This window comes from Gigantopelta aegis, chromosome 13 (genome assembly GCF_016097555.1).
Source record: "Gigantopelta aegis isolate Gae_Host chromosome 13, Gae_host_genome, whole genome shotgun sequence".
Taxonomy (NCBI): domain Eukaryota; kingdom Metazoa; phylum Mollusca; class Gastropoda; order Neomphalida; family Peltospiridae; genus Gigantopelta; species Gigantopelta aegis.
This window is the reverse complement of record NC_054711.1, coordinates 32,961,352-32,981,507: the sequence shown is the minus strand read 5'-3', so window position 1 is coordinate 32,981,507 and position 20,156 is coordinate 32,961,352. Positions and strand designations below refer to the sequence as shown.

The 20,156-nt window shown below is 39.9% G+C and overlaps 1 protein-coding gene across 1 annotated transcript in view; it reads left to right on the top strand.

Moving 5' to 3' along the window:
• The window catches only part of LOC121387271 (low-density lipoprotein receptor-related protein 1-like), a 340,401-nt gene that overhangs the window by 251,475 nt on the left and 68,770 nt on the right, over window positions 1-20,156 (top strand). The window contains exons 59-69 of the mRNA XM_041518296.1: window positions 314-559; window positions 1,249-1,377; window positions 3,623-3,757; window positions 4,340-4,554; window positions 5,014-5,602; window positions 8,184-8,355; window positions 10,605-10,708; window positions 13,643-13,774; window positions 15,672-15,791; window positions 16,204-16,355; window positions 17,838-17,937. Coding sequence (XP_041374230.1) covers window positions 314-559; window positions 1,249-1,377; window positions 3,623-3,757; window positions 4,340-4,554; window positions 5,014-5,602; window positions 8,184-8,355; window positions 10,605-10,708; window positions 13,643-13,774; window positions 15,672-15,791; window positions 16,204-16,355; window positions 17,838-17,937 — 2,094 coding nt within the window. The remainder of the gene's footprint in view (window positions 1-313; window positions 560-1,248; window positions 1,378-3,622; window positions 3,758-4,339; window positions 4,555-5,013; window positions 5,603-8,183; window positions 8,356-10,604; window positions 10,709-13,642; window positions 13,775-15,671; window positions 15,792-16,203; window positions 16,356-17,837; window positions 17,938-20,156) is intronic.

The following is a 20,156-nucleotide window of genomic DNA, read 5'->3' as shown; positions in this document are numbered from 1 at the left end:
ATAATTAGGTAAATTAGTTTCCTTTCTTCTTTTCATTAATAAAATACATGTAAATTACTTTTCTTTTCCTCTTGTTATTAATTAGATACTTTATAATTAGGTAAATTATTTTATTTTCCTCTTGTTATTAATAAGATACTTAATAATTAGGTAAATTAGTTTTATTTTCCTCTTGTTATTAATAAGATACTTGATAATGAATCATTTTTCTTTTTTTCCATTAATAAGTTACTTGATAATTATGTAAATTAGTTGTATTTTCTTTTTACTGTTTATCTCCCTTTTACTTTTATCTGCCTTTCTGTCTGCACAGTTCTCGATGTGTGTGGGGAGCATCAGTTTAAGTGTGCTAATCGAGGCAAGTGTATTCCCGACGACCAGCGGTGCAACGGTCTCTTCGACTGCCCCGATCACTCGGATGAAGACAACTGTACAGTGTCGCCCCCTTGTGGCACACCCACGCAGTTCAAGTGTCAGAACGGGGTGTGCATCTCGGAGGATCTCGTCTGTAACGGACACAACGACTGCGGGGACAAATCAGATGAACCTTTAGAGTGCGGTAAGGATAAATCATTGTAGTCAGGACAGGAAAGAAATATTTTTTTAATACGAATATCAGTACAAATTTGTTTATTGGCATGACCAATCATTTCACTGCGTGTTTCATACATACATTACAATACATATGAGTCCTTCTTTGACCCCCCAGACACTTTGACAATTTTTGCACAAGTGAGGAGGAATTTATTTTGCTACATGGTTTAATTTGTTGAAGTACCCCAGTGTGCATATGAATATATCCATGGGTTCTTTTCGAGATGTTCGCCATAGAAATAAAAATATAAAAAAGCACACTCAAATCAGCTTTATGTAATGATTATATTTATATGGCAATGATGTCATATATTTTCCTTTGTTTGACACCCAATAGCCAATATGTGTTTTTGTGCTGGGGTGTCATTAAACATTCATTTGTCCGTCCGTCCGTCTGTTTGTTTCGTTCGTTCATTCATTCATTCGTATGTTAGCTCCATTTCCTACATCAGTAAAATTTGGTTTATGCCCATGGATGTGCATCTTGGTGCATATTAAAAAAGGATATTTCAAAATCTTAAGTAAATCTTTAATTTTTTTGAAGTTTTCATCACAATTTGTTTTTTAAAACATACATTCATAAGTGTAATCATAAAAACGTCAAATTGGTTTATTTTAGTTGATAAAAATTTGCTTATTTTGTTTATTTTGCAGGAATCAATGAATGTTTTGGAATTAGCAGGCCACACATCTGTACCCAGAACTGCACGGATAAGAAGATCGGGTATGTGTGTAGCTGTTACAATGGCTACAAGCTTCTTAACGACAGCAAGACGTGTGTAGGTAATGGATTTTAAATTTGTTTTTAAAACAGATATTGTTTTGAAATGGTGTTGATAAGGGAAATAATGGTAGGGGGAATAATTTTGGAAACTGAATGAGGAAGTGAGGGTAGAATGAGTGCAAGAGATACAAATTCCATGTGTGAATGTATGTAACAGCATTGTTTGTTGGTACATGTATGTTGGGGGGTTGTGGGGAAAGGGGGTTATAGTATGCAAGTAGGTACCACTCTTTTTGATACAAGGCACTCGTTAGAACATTTTCTAATGTGCCAACCCGTGCCCCACGATTGGTATATCAAAGGCTGTGGTATGTACTGTCATGTCTGGAAACATCAATATCTTGTTGATTTTTGGTAGGAGTAGCCTATGTTTTGGAAGCAGGTTTTCACACTTGCTCTCAAAATTAAAGGAATGCTCACACAAGGCTTTTGGACTGGTATGCATATTCAATGATATATAATGCTTTATTACTGTAAATAATTCTGTAAAAACTCTTGATTAAGTTGACTTTCCCTATCTTAAATCAAAGAACTGATCAATTATGTAGTCCCAAAGAAAAGAAAATTATCACTTGGGTGTTGTGAGTGGTTGTTTTTGCTCCAGCATAGCCTACTAGTATGCATTTTTTATTTGGATTTTTTAGAGAGAAAAATACTATAACCCCATTTTATTCTGTTAATGCAAATTGAAATATATTTAGTTAAATAGTTTATTATATTATCAAGTCATTTATGTTGTTTAACAAGTCCGGTTGATCAAAGGGAAGTGCATTGTTGTAAATTATCACGTTTGTGTAACTGTGCATACAGGAGTTGGTAGGAGCTGACATCACTTTGTCCCAACCTAGATTACCGGATGTGACGAGAATGAAACAAAATGTCTGCCCTCAGTTAGCAGGAATAATCATGTTTTTTTATTAACTCTAAAATTACACGTTTTTCATTTCTTAAAGTGTCGGTATGTGTTGGTGGTCCGGGTATGCATCTTTCCAACACATAAGGCTCATGTTTGAGTTTACTTCCCCTTTAACTGTTAAAAAACCCATAGCTGTATCTGTCAATTCATCTATCCTTCCATCCCACTGTCCATCTCTGTCAACTAGAGCTAACAGTAATCCAGTGATAAAGTGCTTGCTTGATGTACGAACGGTCTAGGATCGATCTCTGTTGGTGGACCCATTGGGCTATTTCTCGTTCCAACCAAGACTGGTAGCTCAAAGGTCATGGTATGTCTGTGGGAAAGTGCATATAAAAGATTGCTTTGCTACAAATTTAAAAATGATGCAGATGTCCTTGCTAAGGCTATAAATGTGAAAATTACCAAATGTTTAACATACAATAGTTGATGATTAATACATTTTGTCTTGTTTAATGACACAACTAGAATACATCACTCTAGTTGTGTCATTAAACAAGACAAACACACACTGTATTCACCCTCCTCACTTTTACCCTTTCTGCATCTTGTCTATTTCTTAAATGTCTTTTGCACAAATAAACAAATATATATTATAACAAGGTTAGCACACGCTTGAAAAGGCCCTAAATTTGAAGGGTTGCCCTAAAAAGTCCCTATTTTGATGCTATAGCCCTAAAAAGCCCTATATTTTACGTGCAAGTTCATAAAAGACCCTAAATTGGGCCATATAAGCCCTGAAATCGATAGATATTTTTGTTCTTCCGAAAACATTGAATAAATTGCCAAAAATACATCGATATCTACTTTCATTTGTTGATCTCTGTGCTCACTCAAATGTTGGTGTGTAAACAATGCCAAAATGATACCAATGATTCCTTCGTAAAACATTGTTAGTGTTCGGTATTGTTCGAAGAAGAATTCATTCGTAACTTACGGGGAGCATTTGATTGGTCATTCTAAAACGAAACATGTTTCTAAAATACTAATCAAGAGTCTTAATCTCAGTGCAAACTAAATAAAACGGAATATTGTAAAATTATCTGAACTAAATCGGACATTTATGCCTATGTGGATTCTACATATTTATGTTAATGAAAATGTGTAGGACAGTTCTCTGTCGATCCCGATGGCCTACTTGAACACTCCCATTATTTTGTCGAGTTTGAAGGTCATTGCAAATGGCAGACAGCAAAGTTTTAGTCCCTAAATTTTACTTACATTGACCCTAAAAAGTCCCTAAAAAGCCCCTAAATTTAGGTTTGAAATTTCTGTATGAACCATGTATAATGATGTAATGAATATATATTTTGTTTATTTCACTGCAGATATTGATGAGTGTGATGTCACTTATCCATGCAGCCATAACTGCATCAATACGATTGGTTCATATTTCTGCTCGTGTCCAAAAGGTCTTGACTATAAGCTGGATGGCAACCACCGAACCTGCAAAGTCACTAAAAGTGTGTGTTAAGTATTGAAAGAGGAAGAATATTTAGTAATTTTATCAAATGAACCCTGGATTACAATTTCTTCTAATTTTGAGATAGTGGAGATAATTTCTGATGAAAATCTATACTTTTTAAATTTCTTTTTCAACCAGAAATAATGTATATAATAAGTATAATTATAGTTTTCATTTTTAACAGGTAAAAAATGTTAAAGTTAGCGAAGGAATGTTTAATAGCATGTTGTTAAACATTAATTTATTAATTATTAATTAATTTGTTTGTTTGTCCATCCATTCACATTTTAATTGTTATGATTTTTGCTCTTTCAAGAATTATAACTTAAATTTTAACTTAGTTTTGTCATCTTTATCTAATTTTGATTAAAACCTCACATTTTAAAAAGATCAATTAAAAATTCAACTAACACTAAAAAGGAAAATATCAAGAAATTTTTAAAAGTTGAATATTTTTGCAAACAGAGCTATTTTTTAATTTAATTTTTTTTGGGGGTGGGGAAACATTAATTAAATTTCAACCAACACTGAAAAGAAAAATATCAGGAAGTGTTAAAAGTTGAATTATTTTTCTCCGCAGAGCCATGGCCGGTTCTGCTGGTGTCGAACCGCTACTACCTGCGTAACGTGACTATCCCGAAGGGAGAAACAAGCCACCTGACAGACAAACTGACCAACTCTGTGGCAATCGACTTTGACTGGCAGGACAAGTACATCTACTGGAGTGACATCACCAGTCACAGCAGCAGCATCAACCGCATGCACTTCGACCATGGCAACGACCGCACCGTTGAGGTAATCTTCATACACTTGATTGTCACGGTTTGGATCTAAGTTTACGTATCTGCATCTGTGAAAAAGAAGATAGACAGTTATGATCATAGAAGTGTTTTGGCTGTTTATCTTTCTGATTAAATACTGCTTTATCATGTACTCTTACAGATCAAATTTGAATTTCATGGCAATTTACCTATTTTTGATAGATTTATAGCCCATGAAATTAAACATATGAAAAAATATGTTTTCCAAGATATTGAGATGATATTTTGTGTATAACTTTATCATGTACTGTTACAGATCAAGTGTGACATTCATGGCGATTTTCCTATTTTTCACAGAGTTACATGTATGGCCCTTGAACTTAGTAAGCTACAAGAATTTGTGGGGCCTTGTAGAGGACATATATTACTTTAGCAGAACTCTCAAAATGCTTGTTAATAACTGAAATATAAAAGTTATTTACTTTCTCATCAGGTTCTTCACAGCACGACAGTTCGTAATCCTGATGGTATTGCTGTAGACTGGGTTGCTCGCAACCTCTACTGGTGTGACAAGACCACGGACACCATTGAGGTGTCCAAACTGCATGGGGTATACCGCAAAGTTCTTATCCGTCAGGGTTTACAGGAGCCACGTGGTCTTGAAGTGTTCCCGGCTAAAGGTCTTCTGTATTTCACCGACTGGGGGGACCAGCCAAACATTGGGCGCATCTGGATGGATGGCACGCACAGACAAACCATAATAAAAGACAACCTGGCCTGGCCGAATGCTCTAACCATTGACTACATGACAGAACATATATTCTGGGCCGACGCGAGCCTTGACTACATCGCCATGGCCAGGTTGGATGGCAGCGGCAGAAGAATCGTTGTGTCCAACATCCACTATGTGCCGCATGTATTTGGGCTGTCCGTGTTTGAAGACCACATCTACTGGACAGACTGGGAGAAGATGGGCATTTACTACACGAACAAGTTTTCAGGCAACAAGATCACAAAGCTGGTGCTGCTTGTTCATCGACCAATGGACCTTCAAGTTCTTCACCCGTACAGACAGCTGCCAAGTAAGTTTGTGTTGAAAAAACATTAGCAAGTTAGTTTGTGTTGAAAGGCATTAGCAAGTTAGTTTGTGTTGAAAAAACATTAGCAAGTTAGTTTGTGTTGAAAGGCATTAGCAAGTTAGTTTGTGTTGAAAGGCATTATCAAGTTAGTTTGTGTTGAAAGACATTATCAAGTTAGTTTGTGTTGAAACACATTAGCAAGTAAATTTGTGTTGAAAAGACATTAGTAAGTAGGCTTATGTTAAAAGACATTAACAAGTTGTTTGTGTTAAAACTCATTAGCAAGTAAGTTTGTGTTGAAACACATTAGTAAGTAATATTAAAGTAAGTTTGTGTTGAAACACATTAGTAAGTAATATTAAAGTAAGTTTGTGTTGAAACACATTAGTAAGTCTGTGTTGAAACACATTAACAAGTAAGTTGTGTATATGTAAATCATTTGTGAGGTTTCACAATTACAGTTGCAAAGTAAATACAGATTAATGTAGAACAATTGTGAGGGTTCACAATTACAGTTACAAAGTAAATACAGATTAATGTAGAACAATTGTGAGGGTTCACAATTACAGTTACAAAGTAAATACAGATTAGTGTAGAACAGTTGTGAGGGTTCACAATTACAGTTACAAAGTAAATACAGATTAGTGTAGAACAATTGTGAGGGTTCACAATTACAGTTACAAAGTAAATACAGATTAGTGTAGAACAATTGTGAGGGTTCACAATAGACTACTTTCACATTCCTATTGCGCATGCGTGCGAAGAGTAACGTCCCTTGACGAAATAATCTCTATCACAGCTAATAACAAATTGGGGGGCGTGACAGACAGGTTTTTATGGGCGACTTGAGTAGCTTCGCAGGAGATGTTAAACTGTGGCAACTAACATGTACATATGGTTCAAATTAAAAAGCAGTGCAACAACTTGGACAAAGTCTCTGCGACTTGTATCCGAGGGTTTTCATAACGCCAGATTAAAAGACTATCTCGTAAAAAGTTTAAACAAAACATTTGACAGATTCCATAGGTTATGGCATCGACAGGTTATGGCATCGATCGATATATATATTTGAGAGAGAGAGAGAGAGAGAGAGAGAGAGAGAGAGAGAGAGAGAGAGAGAGAGAGAGAGAGAGAGAGAGAGAGAGAGAGAGAGAGAGAGAGAGTGTGTGTGTGTGTATATATATATATATAATTTATATATATATGTGTGTGTGTGTGTGTATTTTATTGCATTTTTCTTAGTGTCTATCTAATTGGGAAAAGTAAAAAAAAAAAGAAGAGATTTTATGCTGTTACATTATAAAAAATATATATATATATATATACATGTATATATATATATATATATATATATATATATACTGAACAAAAAAAAAGAAACTTCCGATTTGTACATATAGTATTTGTTGTGTTAAAGAATTCATTGTGTAATGAAATTATATAGGTAGTATTAGCCTTGAGCTGTATTATCAGGATTCATGAATTTTATCAATTATTTTTGCACTGTTAATCGTCGACAACGTGAAATTCAATTTGCACGTGCATGCATGGTTCGACATGTCCCGTGTAGTATTCGGGACATGTGAGGGTTCACAATTACAGTTATAAAGTAAATACAGATTAATGTAGAACAATTGTGAGGGTTCACAATTACAGTTACTAAGTAAGGATGTGTTGATGTAGATCAGTTTTGATGTCAACTGTTAGTTACTAAGTAAGGATGTGTTGATGTAGATCAGTTTTGATGTCAACTGTTAGTTACTAAGTAAGGATGTGTTGATGTAGATCAGTTTTGATGTCAGCTGTTAGTTACAAAGTAAGTTTATTTTGAATTACATCAGTTGTGATGTTTTGTAATTTCAGTTACCATTTAACTTTGTGTTATAGTAGATAGCTGTGAGGTTTTGGTGTTACAGACACTTTCCAACTTTGTTTGTGTTTATATCCTTAATGTTTAAGCTCAGGCAATGTAGGACAGGACTTAATTGGCTTTTGTTAGTAAACAGTGAGATACATGCATAGAGAAATTGTAAAGAAAATGGAAGGGTTTTGTTCCTTAATACTAAAGTAAAGCAATCATTTATATACGGCTGTCTATGATGGGTTGTATTATGGTATATACCATATGGTGTTGTCAATCCATCTGTACGTCCGTTTGTTGACCTCTTCTTGTCCGGACCATATCTTGCATACAGATACATGCAGGACCATCAAACCTGACATAGGCACAACTTGGAATGGCAGTATGTCACAAACTAGTACTAGGTCACTGTGACCTACTTTCCATGGTCTACTGCACATAACAGTAAATCCTATCTTGCATACAAATGCATACAGGACCATCAAACCTCACATGTAGGAACAACTTGGGATGGTGGTGTGTCACATACAATTACTAGGTCACTAATATAAATGTGTCACCAGAATACCCATGCTAAACAAAATGTTCCTTTCTAATAACCTTGTCCAATGGATATCTTCAGTGTAGTTGGTCCATCAAACTCCTGACGAGCATATCATGTACCTCACCGGTACTCTTGTTAAGAATTGCCATGTAGGTAACTTTGTGTTTTTTTCTTTGTAGTGAATGCCAGTGTAAATGGTGGCTACAACCCATGTGAAAACAATGGAGGCTGCTCTCACCTGTGTTTGCTGCACCCTGTCTTGAAATACAACCGAATCGCCTCCATCTGCGCATGTCCAGAAAATCACTACCTGGCCGCGGACAAGAAAACATGCATTTCGAACTGCACCAGGTAACTCCCCACACCACCACTCCCCGTGTCTTGTCACTTGTACCAGGTAACTCTCCTCACCACCACTCCCTGCGTCTTGTCACTTGTACCAAGTAACTCTCCACACCACCACTCCCCGCACCTTGTCACTTGTACCAGGTAACTCCCCACACCACCACTCCCCTCGTCTTGTCACTTGTACCAGGTAACTCTCCACACCACCACTCCCCACGTCTTGTCACTTGTACCAGGTAACTCCCCACACCACCACTCCCCGCATCTTGTCGCTTGCACCAGGTAACTCTCCACACCACCACTCCCTGCATCTTGTCACTTGTACCAGGTAACTCTCCACACCACCACTCCCCATGTCTTGTCACTTGTACCAGGTAACTCTCCACACCACCACTCCCCACGTCTTGTCACTTGTACCAGGTAACTCTCCTCACCACCACTCCCTGCGTCTTGTCACTTGTACCAAGTAACTCTCCACACCACCACTCCCCGCACCTTGTCACTTGTACCAGGTAACTCCCCACACCACCATTCCCCTCGTCTTGTCACTTGTACCAGGTAACTCTCCACACCACCACTCCCCACGTCTTGTCACTTGTACCAGGTAACTCCCCACACCACCACTCCCCGCATCTTGTCGCTTGCACCAGGTAACTCTCCACACCACCACTCCCTGCGTCTTGTCACTTGTACCAGGTAACTCTCCACACCACCACTCCCCACGTCTTGTCACTTGTACCAGGTAACTCTCCACACCACCACTCCCCACGTCTTGTCACTTGTACCAGGTAACTCTCCTCACCACCACTCCCTGCGTCTTGTCACTTGTACCAGGTAACTCCCCACACCACCACTCCCCTCGTCTTGTCACTTGTACCAGGTAACTCTCCACACCACCACTCCCCACGTCTTGTCACTTGTACCAGGTAACTCCCCACACCACCACTCCCCGCATCTTGTCGCTTGCACCAGGTAACTCTCCACACCACCACTCCCTGCGTCTTGTCACTTGTACCAGGTAACTCTCCACACCACCACTCCCCACGTCTTGTCACTTGTACCAGGTAACTCTCCACACCACCACTCCCCACGTCTTGTCACTTGTACCAGGTAACTCCCCACACCACCACTCCCCGCATCTTGTCGCTTGCACCAGGTAACTCCCCACACCGCCACTCCCCGCATCTTGTCGCTTGTACCAGGTAACTCCCCACACCACCACTCCCCACATCTTGTCACTTGTACCAAGTAACTCCCCACACCACCACTTCCCACGTCTTGTCACTTGTACCAAGTAACTCCCCACACCACCACTCCCCGCACCTTGTCACTTGTACCAGCTAACTCCCCACACTACCACTCCCTAAAATCATGGATATTAGACAGGGAAAAATCTTTTACAACGGAAAATACATTGAATTTTAATTTGATAATTATGTGGGTATCCTGGTATGGCCTTAGTATGCAATTCTTGTACTTCTTGACATGATTACTCTGAATAAATATGACATGATTACTCTAAATAAATATGCCATGTTTACTCTAAATAAATATGACATGTTTACTCTAAATAAATATGATATGATTACTCTAAATAAATATGACATGTTACCTTTAAATAAATATGACATGTTACCTCTAAATAAATATGACATGTTACCTCTAAATAAATATGACATGTTATAAATAAATATGACATGATAACTCTAAATAAATATGACATGTTACCTCTTACTAAATATGATATGTTACCTCTAAATAAATTTGACATGTTTACTCTAAAAAAATATGACATATGATTACTCTAAATAAATATGACGTGTTACCTCTAAATAAATTTGACATGCATGATTACTCTGTATAAATATGACATGATTACTCTATATAAATATGACATGATTACTCTATTTAAATATGACTTGATTACTCTATATAAATTTGACATGCATGATTACTCTAAATAAATATGACATGTTTTCTCTATATAAATATGACATGATTACTCTGTATAAATATGACATGATTACTCTATATAAATATGACATGATTACTCTATTTAAATATGAGTTGATTACTCTATATAAATTTGACATGCATGATTACTCTAAATAAATATGACATGATTACTCTATATAAATATGACATGATTACTCTATGTAAATATGACATGTTTTCTCTATATAAATATGACATGATTACTCTATATAAATATGACATGATTACTCTAAGTAAATATTATGTTTTTGTAATTTCAGTGCCCAGTTTCTGTGTAATGCGACGTCCAAGTGTATTCCGTTCTGGTGGAAGTGTGACAACCATACAGACTGTGAAGATAGCTCGGACGAACCGCCAACGTGTCGTAAGAATGACTTGCTTTAAACAATATTTATTACCGTAAAGCCCAAAACATACTGGATCTGGGTCTGGGTCTGGCGAGTTTGGTACCAGTCGAAAATTAAACGCATTGAATCAAATGTGACAAAGCACACCGCTTCTGGGTTGGCACGAACTAGATGTACATAGTGATTTTATACAAATGTGACAAAGCACACCGCTTCTGGGTTGGCACGAACTAGATGTACATAGTGATTTTATACAAATGTGACAAAGCACACCGCTTCTGGGTTGGCACGAACTAGATGTACATAGTGATTTTATACAAATGTGACAAATGTGACAAAGCACACCGCTTCTGGGTTGGCACGAACTAGATGTACATAGTGATTTTATACAAATGTGACAAAGCACACCGCTTCTGGGTTGGCACGAACTAGATGTACATAGTGATTTTATACAAATTTGTCACTTCTACATTAACTCTTTTTGCCCCCAAATTAAAAACAATTCTTATAATATTGTAACAAAATGTGGATGTTTAGTAATTATAACGTTGTTTGGTGACAAAGTCTCCATTACAGCCCTTCATGGTTATTTGACGAACCGCAGATTAGCGGCTCAGAGATTGTGTTTAAAGGAAAATATTAAAATATTCTGTCATTAATACTCTTACTATTTAAGAAATACATGTAGTATAGAAATTTTATTTAATCGAACTATGTATAAGTCACTACCTGTCATTACCGTGTTTACCATTTCTAGCCAGTTAAGCTGTGAAAATAACAATTTTGTTTGCATGGAAGCCGCCATGTTTGAACTATACATATGGAACGATTTTCAGCCTGTTGCTATATTAATTAGGTTGTAAACAGACTATATTGTTTAGATAATTTAGGATATTATTTAAATATGCTAGTGTATATTAGGTTGTAAACAGACTATATTGTTTAGATAATTTAGGATATTATTTAAATGTGCTAGTGTATATTAGGTTGTAAACAGACTATATTGTTTAGATAATTTAGGATATTATTTAAATATGCTAGTGTATATTAGGTTGTAAACAGACTATATTGTTTAGATAATTTAGGATATTATTTAAATATGCTAGTGTATATTATTTATTAAAAAATAGTGGTTTCCTTAAATATTAATTAGTTTATTGTATTTATTAATTACTAATTTCCAGCATTTGTGACTTAGCGCTATTTTTAACTTGACATTATTTGCATTATATAGTGTGCGCTATTTATAACGTGACCTTCTTTGCCATATTCAAGGGATCGTTATTTTTATTGTGACCTTTATTACCATATATGGAATTTTCCTATTTTTATCCGACATTTTTGTCTAAATAAGTGGTTGGTACAGGGCATAATAAGCGAGACGCTATGACGGTTGGCGTTCAATATCTCTGACCATACAGATTTTAAAGAAATAAAAACTAAAGAGCTCCAAAGGTAACAGCAAATTAGCGACAATTCAGATTAAAGATATATATTACAGGAAAGAAATACAGATTAGAGAAGAGAAGTAATGTACAGGGAAGAGATACAGAATAAAGAGAGTACAAATGTTGTGAAAGAGTTTATAAGTTACATTGGCCACCGCTCGACACAAATCACACAACACCAGGTATATCACCACAGTCGCGTAACAACGACAATATATTGTTACTAACAAGACAACTTATATAATTATTCAAATTACACATAAATCAGATTTTTTTTTCTTCCTTACCAATGATCTTTTTTCCTTAATGACATATTACCGTATATGCAAATATGTTCACAAATAAAATATACCAGGAAAATCGCAAACACATTGATAGCACTGCAAATTTAATTACGTGCGAATTTAATAACTTATTTCCGATTTAGTAAAATATTATTTCCCTTATAATATAAAGTCTTATATGTACACACCCAACCCATATCAGAATCAAGCAGTCAGAGATCCACAATGTCACGTGATTCTGTAAACCTGCCTGGTCACGTGAAGTTGATCGAAATGACACACATTTGGCTGTAAGTCTGTTGTTACGTAATCTCAGTTTTGTTTGTTTTCTTTATAACTTCGAATGGAAGTTTGTGGGTACCATCAATCATTTCTTATGATATTTGCATTTTTCAATTTTCTGTATCGCATGTGCGTGTTCCATCGATAACATGACAATAGTCTTATCAGACATACATACAACATTGATGTCTCACTGACAGCATGGTGAACATGTCCAAGTATGTGCGTGAAATCGTCATTGAAAAGAGTTTGGCAAATGAAATATGGGTAATTTTAATATCGGGAGACACAGTCACGAAAATAATTCCTCGCGAAAATGTAAAATGAAAGCCCGATCGCGAATTATTTTAGCCGCGAAAATATTTGCGTATACAGTATTCTGCATTTTATCAAAGATAATAAATTTGTTACTAATGTGTTCCAGTTAAAATTTGAGTTCATTGTGTAAGTGTAATTATAATTGAGTTCAATGTGAAAGTCGAATTATAAGCAATAACAAAACAGTGTGTGTTTTCAGATAGTATTATTGTTTAACAGCAGAAAGTTAGATTTTTAATCAAAATTCACTAGCCATGGGATCAGTGATTTAAAACATTTATTAGCCACGATTAAAAATTCACTAAACCTACTTAAGTAAATACATTTTAACTAATAGGAATAATTGGATATCATATGTCACCTAAAACAAGAGATAGAGCTTAAAACCTTTTGATTGTGGGTTTGCATATATAGCATGGGTAGGATATTCATATTTACAAAATACATTTAAATTCAGCATTTGACAACTACTTTGTTTTTCCACTAGCCGTTGGGTTTGCCAGTAATAGTTCATGACTAGCCCACAACTGAATATCACTAGCCATGGGAGTTGGGCTACCATAATCTAGAAGCCCTGGTCTGTAATTATAACTGATAACCAAGCAGTGTGTGTTTTCAGGACGGTATTATTGCAGTCAGCCAGGCCTGTTTCAGTGTGACAATGCGAAGAGTGCTGAAGACTGTTATCTCCCCACTGTTATATGTGACGGAACCGCCAAGTGTTCAGACAACTCGGATGAAAAGAATTGTGGTAGGTTCTCTGTCTATTATTAATTTTATGCATATGTACAGAAGACAAAATACTAATGTTCTCTGATTTCTATTAGACAAAATACTGGTGTACTCTAGAAGACAAAATACTAGTGTACTCTGATTTCTAGTAAACAAAATGCTAGTGTACTCTGTTTTCTAGAAGACAAAATACTAGTGTACTCTGATTTCTAGAAGACAAAAGACATATGGTTAAGGACTACACAGATTTTGAGAGGAAACCCGCTGTCGCCACTACATGGGCTACTCTTCCAATTAGCAGCAAGGGATCTTTTATTTGCGCTTCCCACAGGCAGGATAGCACAAACCATGGCCTTTGTTGAACCAGTTATGGATCACTGGTCGGTGCAAGTGGTTTACACCTACCCATTGAGCCTTGCGGAGCACTCACTCAGGGTTTGGAGTCGGTATCTGGATTAAAAATCCCATGCCTCGATTGGGATCCGAACCCAGTACCTACCAGCCTGTAGACCGATGGCCTGCCACGACACCACCGAGGCAGGTCTATTTTCTAGAAGACAAAATACTAGTGTACTCTGATTTCTAGAGGACAAAATACTAGTGTACTCTGATTTCTAGAAGACACAATGCTAGTGTACTCTGATTTCTAGAAGACACAATACTAGTGTTCTCTGATTTCTAGTAGACACAATACTAGTGTTCTCTGATTTCTAGTAGACACAATACTAGTGTTCTCTGACTTCTAGAAGACAAAATACTAGTGTACTCTGATTTCTAGTAGACAAAATGCTTGTGTATTCTGATATCTAGAAGGAAGAAAATGTTTTATTTAACGACACTCAACACATTTTATTTATGGTTATATGGCGTCATACATATGATGAAGGATCACACAGATATTGAGAGAAGAAACCCACTGTCATGGACTACTCTTTTCAGTTAGCAGCAAGGGATCTTTTATATGCACTATCCCACAGACATGATAGGACATACCAATGCCTTTGTTACACCAGTTGTGGAGCACTGGCTGGAACGAGAAATAGCCCAATGGGCCCAACAATGGGATCGACCCTAGACCGACCACACATCAAGCGAGCGCTTTACCTCTGGGCTATGTCCCTATATAGCTAGACCCACTGCTGGAAGAACCATGTGAGACCTCAAATAACCATACATGTAGTTATATTACGTGTATTTGGGTAATTAGACCCATTAAGATTTTCCCTAAAATATTACACATATCAAGAGAGGTTTAGTAGTCAGTAGGACTTCCGTGTAACAACAGTTGAAGTATAAGCAGTCAGTAGGACTTCCGTGTAACAACAGTTGAAGTATAAGCAGTCAGTAGGACTTCGTGTAACAACAGTTGAAGTATAAGCAGTCAGTAGGACTTCGTGTAACAACAGTTGAAGTATAAGCAGTCAGTAGGACTTCCGTGTAACAACAGTTGAAGTATAAGCAGTCAGTAGGACTTCGTGTAACAACAGTTGAAGTATAAGCAGTCAGTAGGACTTCGTGTAACAACAGTTGAAGTATAAGCAGTCAGTAGGACTTCCGTGTAACAACAGTTGAAGTATAAGCAGTCAGTAGGACTTCCGTGTAAAACAGTTGAAGTATAAGCAGTCAGTAGGACTTCTGTGTAACAACAGTTGAAGTATAAGCAGTCAGTTCAGTAGGACTTCCGTGTAACAACAGTTGAAGTATAAGCAGTCAGTAGGGCTTCCGTGTAACAACAGTTGAAGTATAAGCAGTCAGTAGGACTTCGTGTAACAACAGTTGAAGTATAAGCAGTCAGTAGGACTTCCATGTATCAACAGTTGAAGTATAAGCACTCAGTAGGACTTCTGTGTAACTCACTGAGGATGTGTTTTGTGTTACAGATGTGTTTTGTGTTACAGATGTGTTTTGTGTTACAGATGTGTACTCTTGCATGGAGCACCAGTTCAAGTGTCACAGCAATAGCACATGCATCTCGAAGGCTCTGCGATGTAACAGTCACAATGACTGTATGGGTGGCGAGGACGAGGCAGACTGTCGTAAGTTGTATCTTTTGTTGAGGCCAACCTTAAAACAGATAAATAACCTCAAGTCCCCATTTTACGAATCAGTCGTAGCGTGAGGATGAGTCAGACTGTTGTACGTTTTATCTTTTGTTGAGGCCAACCGTAAAGCAGATGAATAACATCAGGGCCCTGTTTTACGAAGCAGTCTTAGTGCAAAGATCAACTATGCACATAGGTCATTTTAGCGCTAAAATTGCTTTGTAAAATGGAAACCACCTTCCTATATTGTTTTTAAGAAAAGTTTAATTAAATAACACAACTTATTTCGTCTGGTTCAAAATCTTATGGTGCATGAAAAAAAATCCAGGTAGATCTGCAAATGACAAATGTTTTCGAAATTACCTAGTTATAGTGCTATATTAATAATTCATTTGAATATTTTCAGCAACTACAACGTGTAACCCAAACCAGTTCAACTGTTCAAATGGTCGGTGTGTGCCGTACGTGTGGCGGTGTGACCATGACAACGACTGTGGTGACTGGAGCGATGAACCTGAAAACTGTACACAACTCAGTTGCAAGGACGACCATATAAAGGTGAATTCATCTTTAACATGACTCACCACTTGTACATTATATACATGTCATAATAAGGGGGCGAGACGTAGCTCAGTGTGATGCAAGGTAGGTTTGGTCCCCATCAATGGACCCATTACGCTGTTTCTCATTCCAGCCAGTGCACCGCCACTGGTATATCAAAGGCTGTGGTATGTGCTATCCTGTGTGGGATGGTACATATAAAAGATCCCTTGCTACAAAGGGAAAAATGTTGCAGGTTTCCTCTCTAAGATTATGTCAAAATTACCAAATGTTTAACATCCAATAGCCGATGATTAATAAATCAATGTGCTCATATATCATAATTGTTTGGCATTTATTTGTAATAAGGGGCAGGGACAAAGCTCAGTGGTAAAGCGCTCATGTGATGCACAGTCGGTCTCGGATCGATCCCTCTCAGTGGACCGATTGGGCTATTTGTCATTCCAGTCAATGCTTCACGGCTGGTATATCAAAGGCTGTGGTATGTGCTATCCTGTCTGTGGGATGGTGCATATAAAAGATCCCTTCTGCTATTTTAAAAATGTAGTGGATTTCCAAAATGTCAGAATTACCAACTGTTTGACATCCAATAGCCGATGATTAATAAATCGGTGTGCTCTGGTGGTGGCATTAAACAAAACAAAGTTTCTCTTTATTTGTGATAAATAACTAAACTAATCTATCCCACAGATAAGGTTTGGCATTAAACAAAACAAAGTTTCTCTCTATATGTGATAAATAACTAAATTAATCTATCCCACAGATAAGGTTTGGCATTAAACAAAACAAAGTTTCTCTCTATTTGTGATAAATAACTAAACTAATCTATCCCACAAATAAGGTTTGGCATAATTTCCTTGACACTTGACATACATGTAAACTCTACTTTTCCCAAGAATCTTTGGAAAAAGCTTTAGAATTTTTTTAATCTGATTTTTGTAGATACTTTTTTTTTTTAAACTGGTTTTTGTAAAAAACAACAACAATAGAATACTGCAGTAACTGCTTATTATCACAACTGTCAAATTTCAGTTGAGCTTTGACTTGTGTAGAAATACACCTAGTTTGTGGTTGAGATTTTTCAATCCCTTCTTTGAAGTGGCAGTCTTAATTAAAGCATACATCATCCTGGAGAGTGGCTGTCCTTTTAGTGAAGCACCTGTCAGTAATTCACGGTCTTTTCAAAACATCCTTTGCATTTCCTCATGTTCAGAAAGATCAGCTTGAATATGTTGATGTTTTTATCATTCAGATTAGACAGTGAGCTTTGTTAATGTACATGCATATTAAGTTAATTGTGTGTACTTTGCATGTTTCTGCCCATGTGAGAAGAGTGGTTGGTGCATTCTGAAGGGTGGATTTCCTTGTGTGCAGAGAGATCAGCTTGAATATGTTAGTGGTTTTAGCGTTCAGGTTAGACGGTGAGCTTTGTTCATGTGTTATGACGTTAATTGTGTGTACTTTGCCTGTTTTTGCCAGTGTGAGAAGAGTGGTCGGTGCATTCCGAAGGCGTGGACATGTGACGGTGACCCAGATTGTGGAGAAGACGACAACAGTGATGAGAAACAGGATGAATGCCGTAAGATTGTCTTGTGTCACTTTTCATCTGGGGGCAGGACGTAGCGCAGTCGTGAAGCGCTCGCTTGATGCGAGGGGGTGGGATGTAGCCCAGTGGTGAAGCGTTCGCTTGATGCGAGAGGGTGGGACGTGGCGCAGTGGTAAAGGGCTCGCTTGATGCGAGGGGGTGGGACGTAGCCCAGTGGTAAAGCGCTCGCTTGATGCGAGGGGGTGGGACGTAGCCCAGTGGCGAAGGGCTCGCTTGATGCGAGGGGGTGGGACGTAGCCCAGTGGCGAAGCGCTCTCTTGATGCGAGGGGGTGGGACGTAGCCCAGTGGCGAAGCGCTCGCTTGATGCGAGGGGGTGGGACGTAGCCCAGTGGCAAAGCGCTCGCTTGATGCGAGGGGGTGGGACGTAGCGCAGTGGCAAAGCGCTCGCTTGATGCGAGGGGGTGGGACGTAGCCCAGTGGCAAAGCACTCGCTTGATGCAAGGGGGTGGGACGTAGGGGGTGAGGGGGTGGGACGTAGCCCAGTGGCAAAGCACTCGCTTGATGCGAGGGGGTGGGACGTAGCGCAGTGGTAAAGCGCTCGCTTGATGCGAGGGGGTGGGACGTGGCCCAGTGGTAAAGCGCTCGCTCGATGCGAGGGGGTGAGACGTAGCCCAGTGGTAAAGCGCGAGGGGGTGAGATGTAGCCCAGTGGTAAAGCGCTCGCTTGATGCGAGGGGGTGAGACGTAGCCCAGTGGTAAAGCGCTCGCTCGATGCGAGGGGGTGAGACGTAGCCCAGTGGTAAAGCGCTCGCTCGATGCGAGGGGGTGGGATGGGACGTAGCCCAGTGGTAAAGCGCTCGCTCGATGCGAGGGGGTGGGATGGGACGTAGCCCAGTGGTAAAGCGCTCGCTCGATGCGAGGGGGTGGGATGGGACGTAGCCCAGTGGTAAAGCGCTCGCTCGATGCGAGGGGGTGGGATGGGACGTAGCCCAGTGGTAAAGCGCTCGCTCGATGCGAGTGGGGGTGGGAGGGGGTGGGACGTAGCCCAGTGGTAAAGCGCTCGCTCGATGCGACGTAGGGGTGGGATGCGAGGGGGGGACGTAGCCCAGTGGTAAAGCGCTCGCTCGATGCGAGGGGGTGAGACGTAGCCCAGTGGTAAAGCGCTCGCTCGATGCGAGGGGGTGAGACGTAGCCCAGTGGTAAGCGCTCAGATGCGAGGGGGTGAGACGTAGCCCAGTGGTAATGCGCTCGCTCGATGCGAGGGGGTGGGACGTAGCCCAGTGGTAATGCGCTCGCTCGATGCGAGGGGGTGAGACGTAGCCCAGTGGTAAAGCGCTCGCTCGATGCGCCCAGTGGTAAAGCGCTCGCTCGATGCGAGGGGGTGAGACGTAGCAGTGGTAAAGCGCAGTGGTAATGCGCTCGCTCGATGCGAGGGGGTGAGACGTAGCCCAGTGGTAAAGCGCTCGCTCGATGCGAGGGGGTGAGACGTAGCCCAGTGGTAAAGCGCTCGCTCGATGCGAGGGGGTGGGATGGGACGTAGCCCAGTGGTAAAGCGCTCGCTCGATGCGAGGGGGTGGGATGGGACGTAGCCCAGTGGTAAAGCGCTCGCTCGATGCGAGGGGGTGGGATGGGACGTAGCCCAGTGGTAAAGCGCTAGGGGGTGGGATGACGTAGCCCAGTGGTAAAGCGCTCGCTCGATGCGAGGGGGTGGGATGGGACGTAGCCCAGTGGTAAAGCGCTCGCTCGATGCGAGGGGGTGGGATGGGACGTAGCCCAGTGGTAAAGCGCTCGCTTGATGCGAGGGGGTGGGATGGGACGAGCCCAGTGGTAAAGCGCTCGCTCCGAGGGGGTGGGATGGGACGTAGCCCAGTGGTAAAGCGCTCGCTCGATGCGAGGGGGTGGGATGGGACGTAGAGTGGTAAAGCGCTCGCTCGATGCGAGAGGGGTGGAGACGAGCCCAGTGGTAATGGTAAAGCGCTCGCTCGATGCGAGAGGGTGGGACGTAGCCCAGTGGTAAAGCGCTCGCTCGATGCGAGGGGGTGAGACGTAGCCCAGTGGTAATGCGCTCGCTCGATGCGAGGGGGTGAGACGTAGCCCAGTGGTAAAGCGCTCGCTCGATGCGAGGGGGTGAGACGTAGCCCAGTGGTAATGCGCTCGCTCGATGCGAGGGGGTGAGACGTAGCCCAGTGGTAATGCGCTCGCTCGATGCGAGGGGGTGAGACGTAGCCCAGTGGTAATGCGCTCGCTCGATG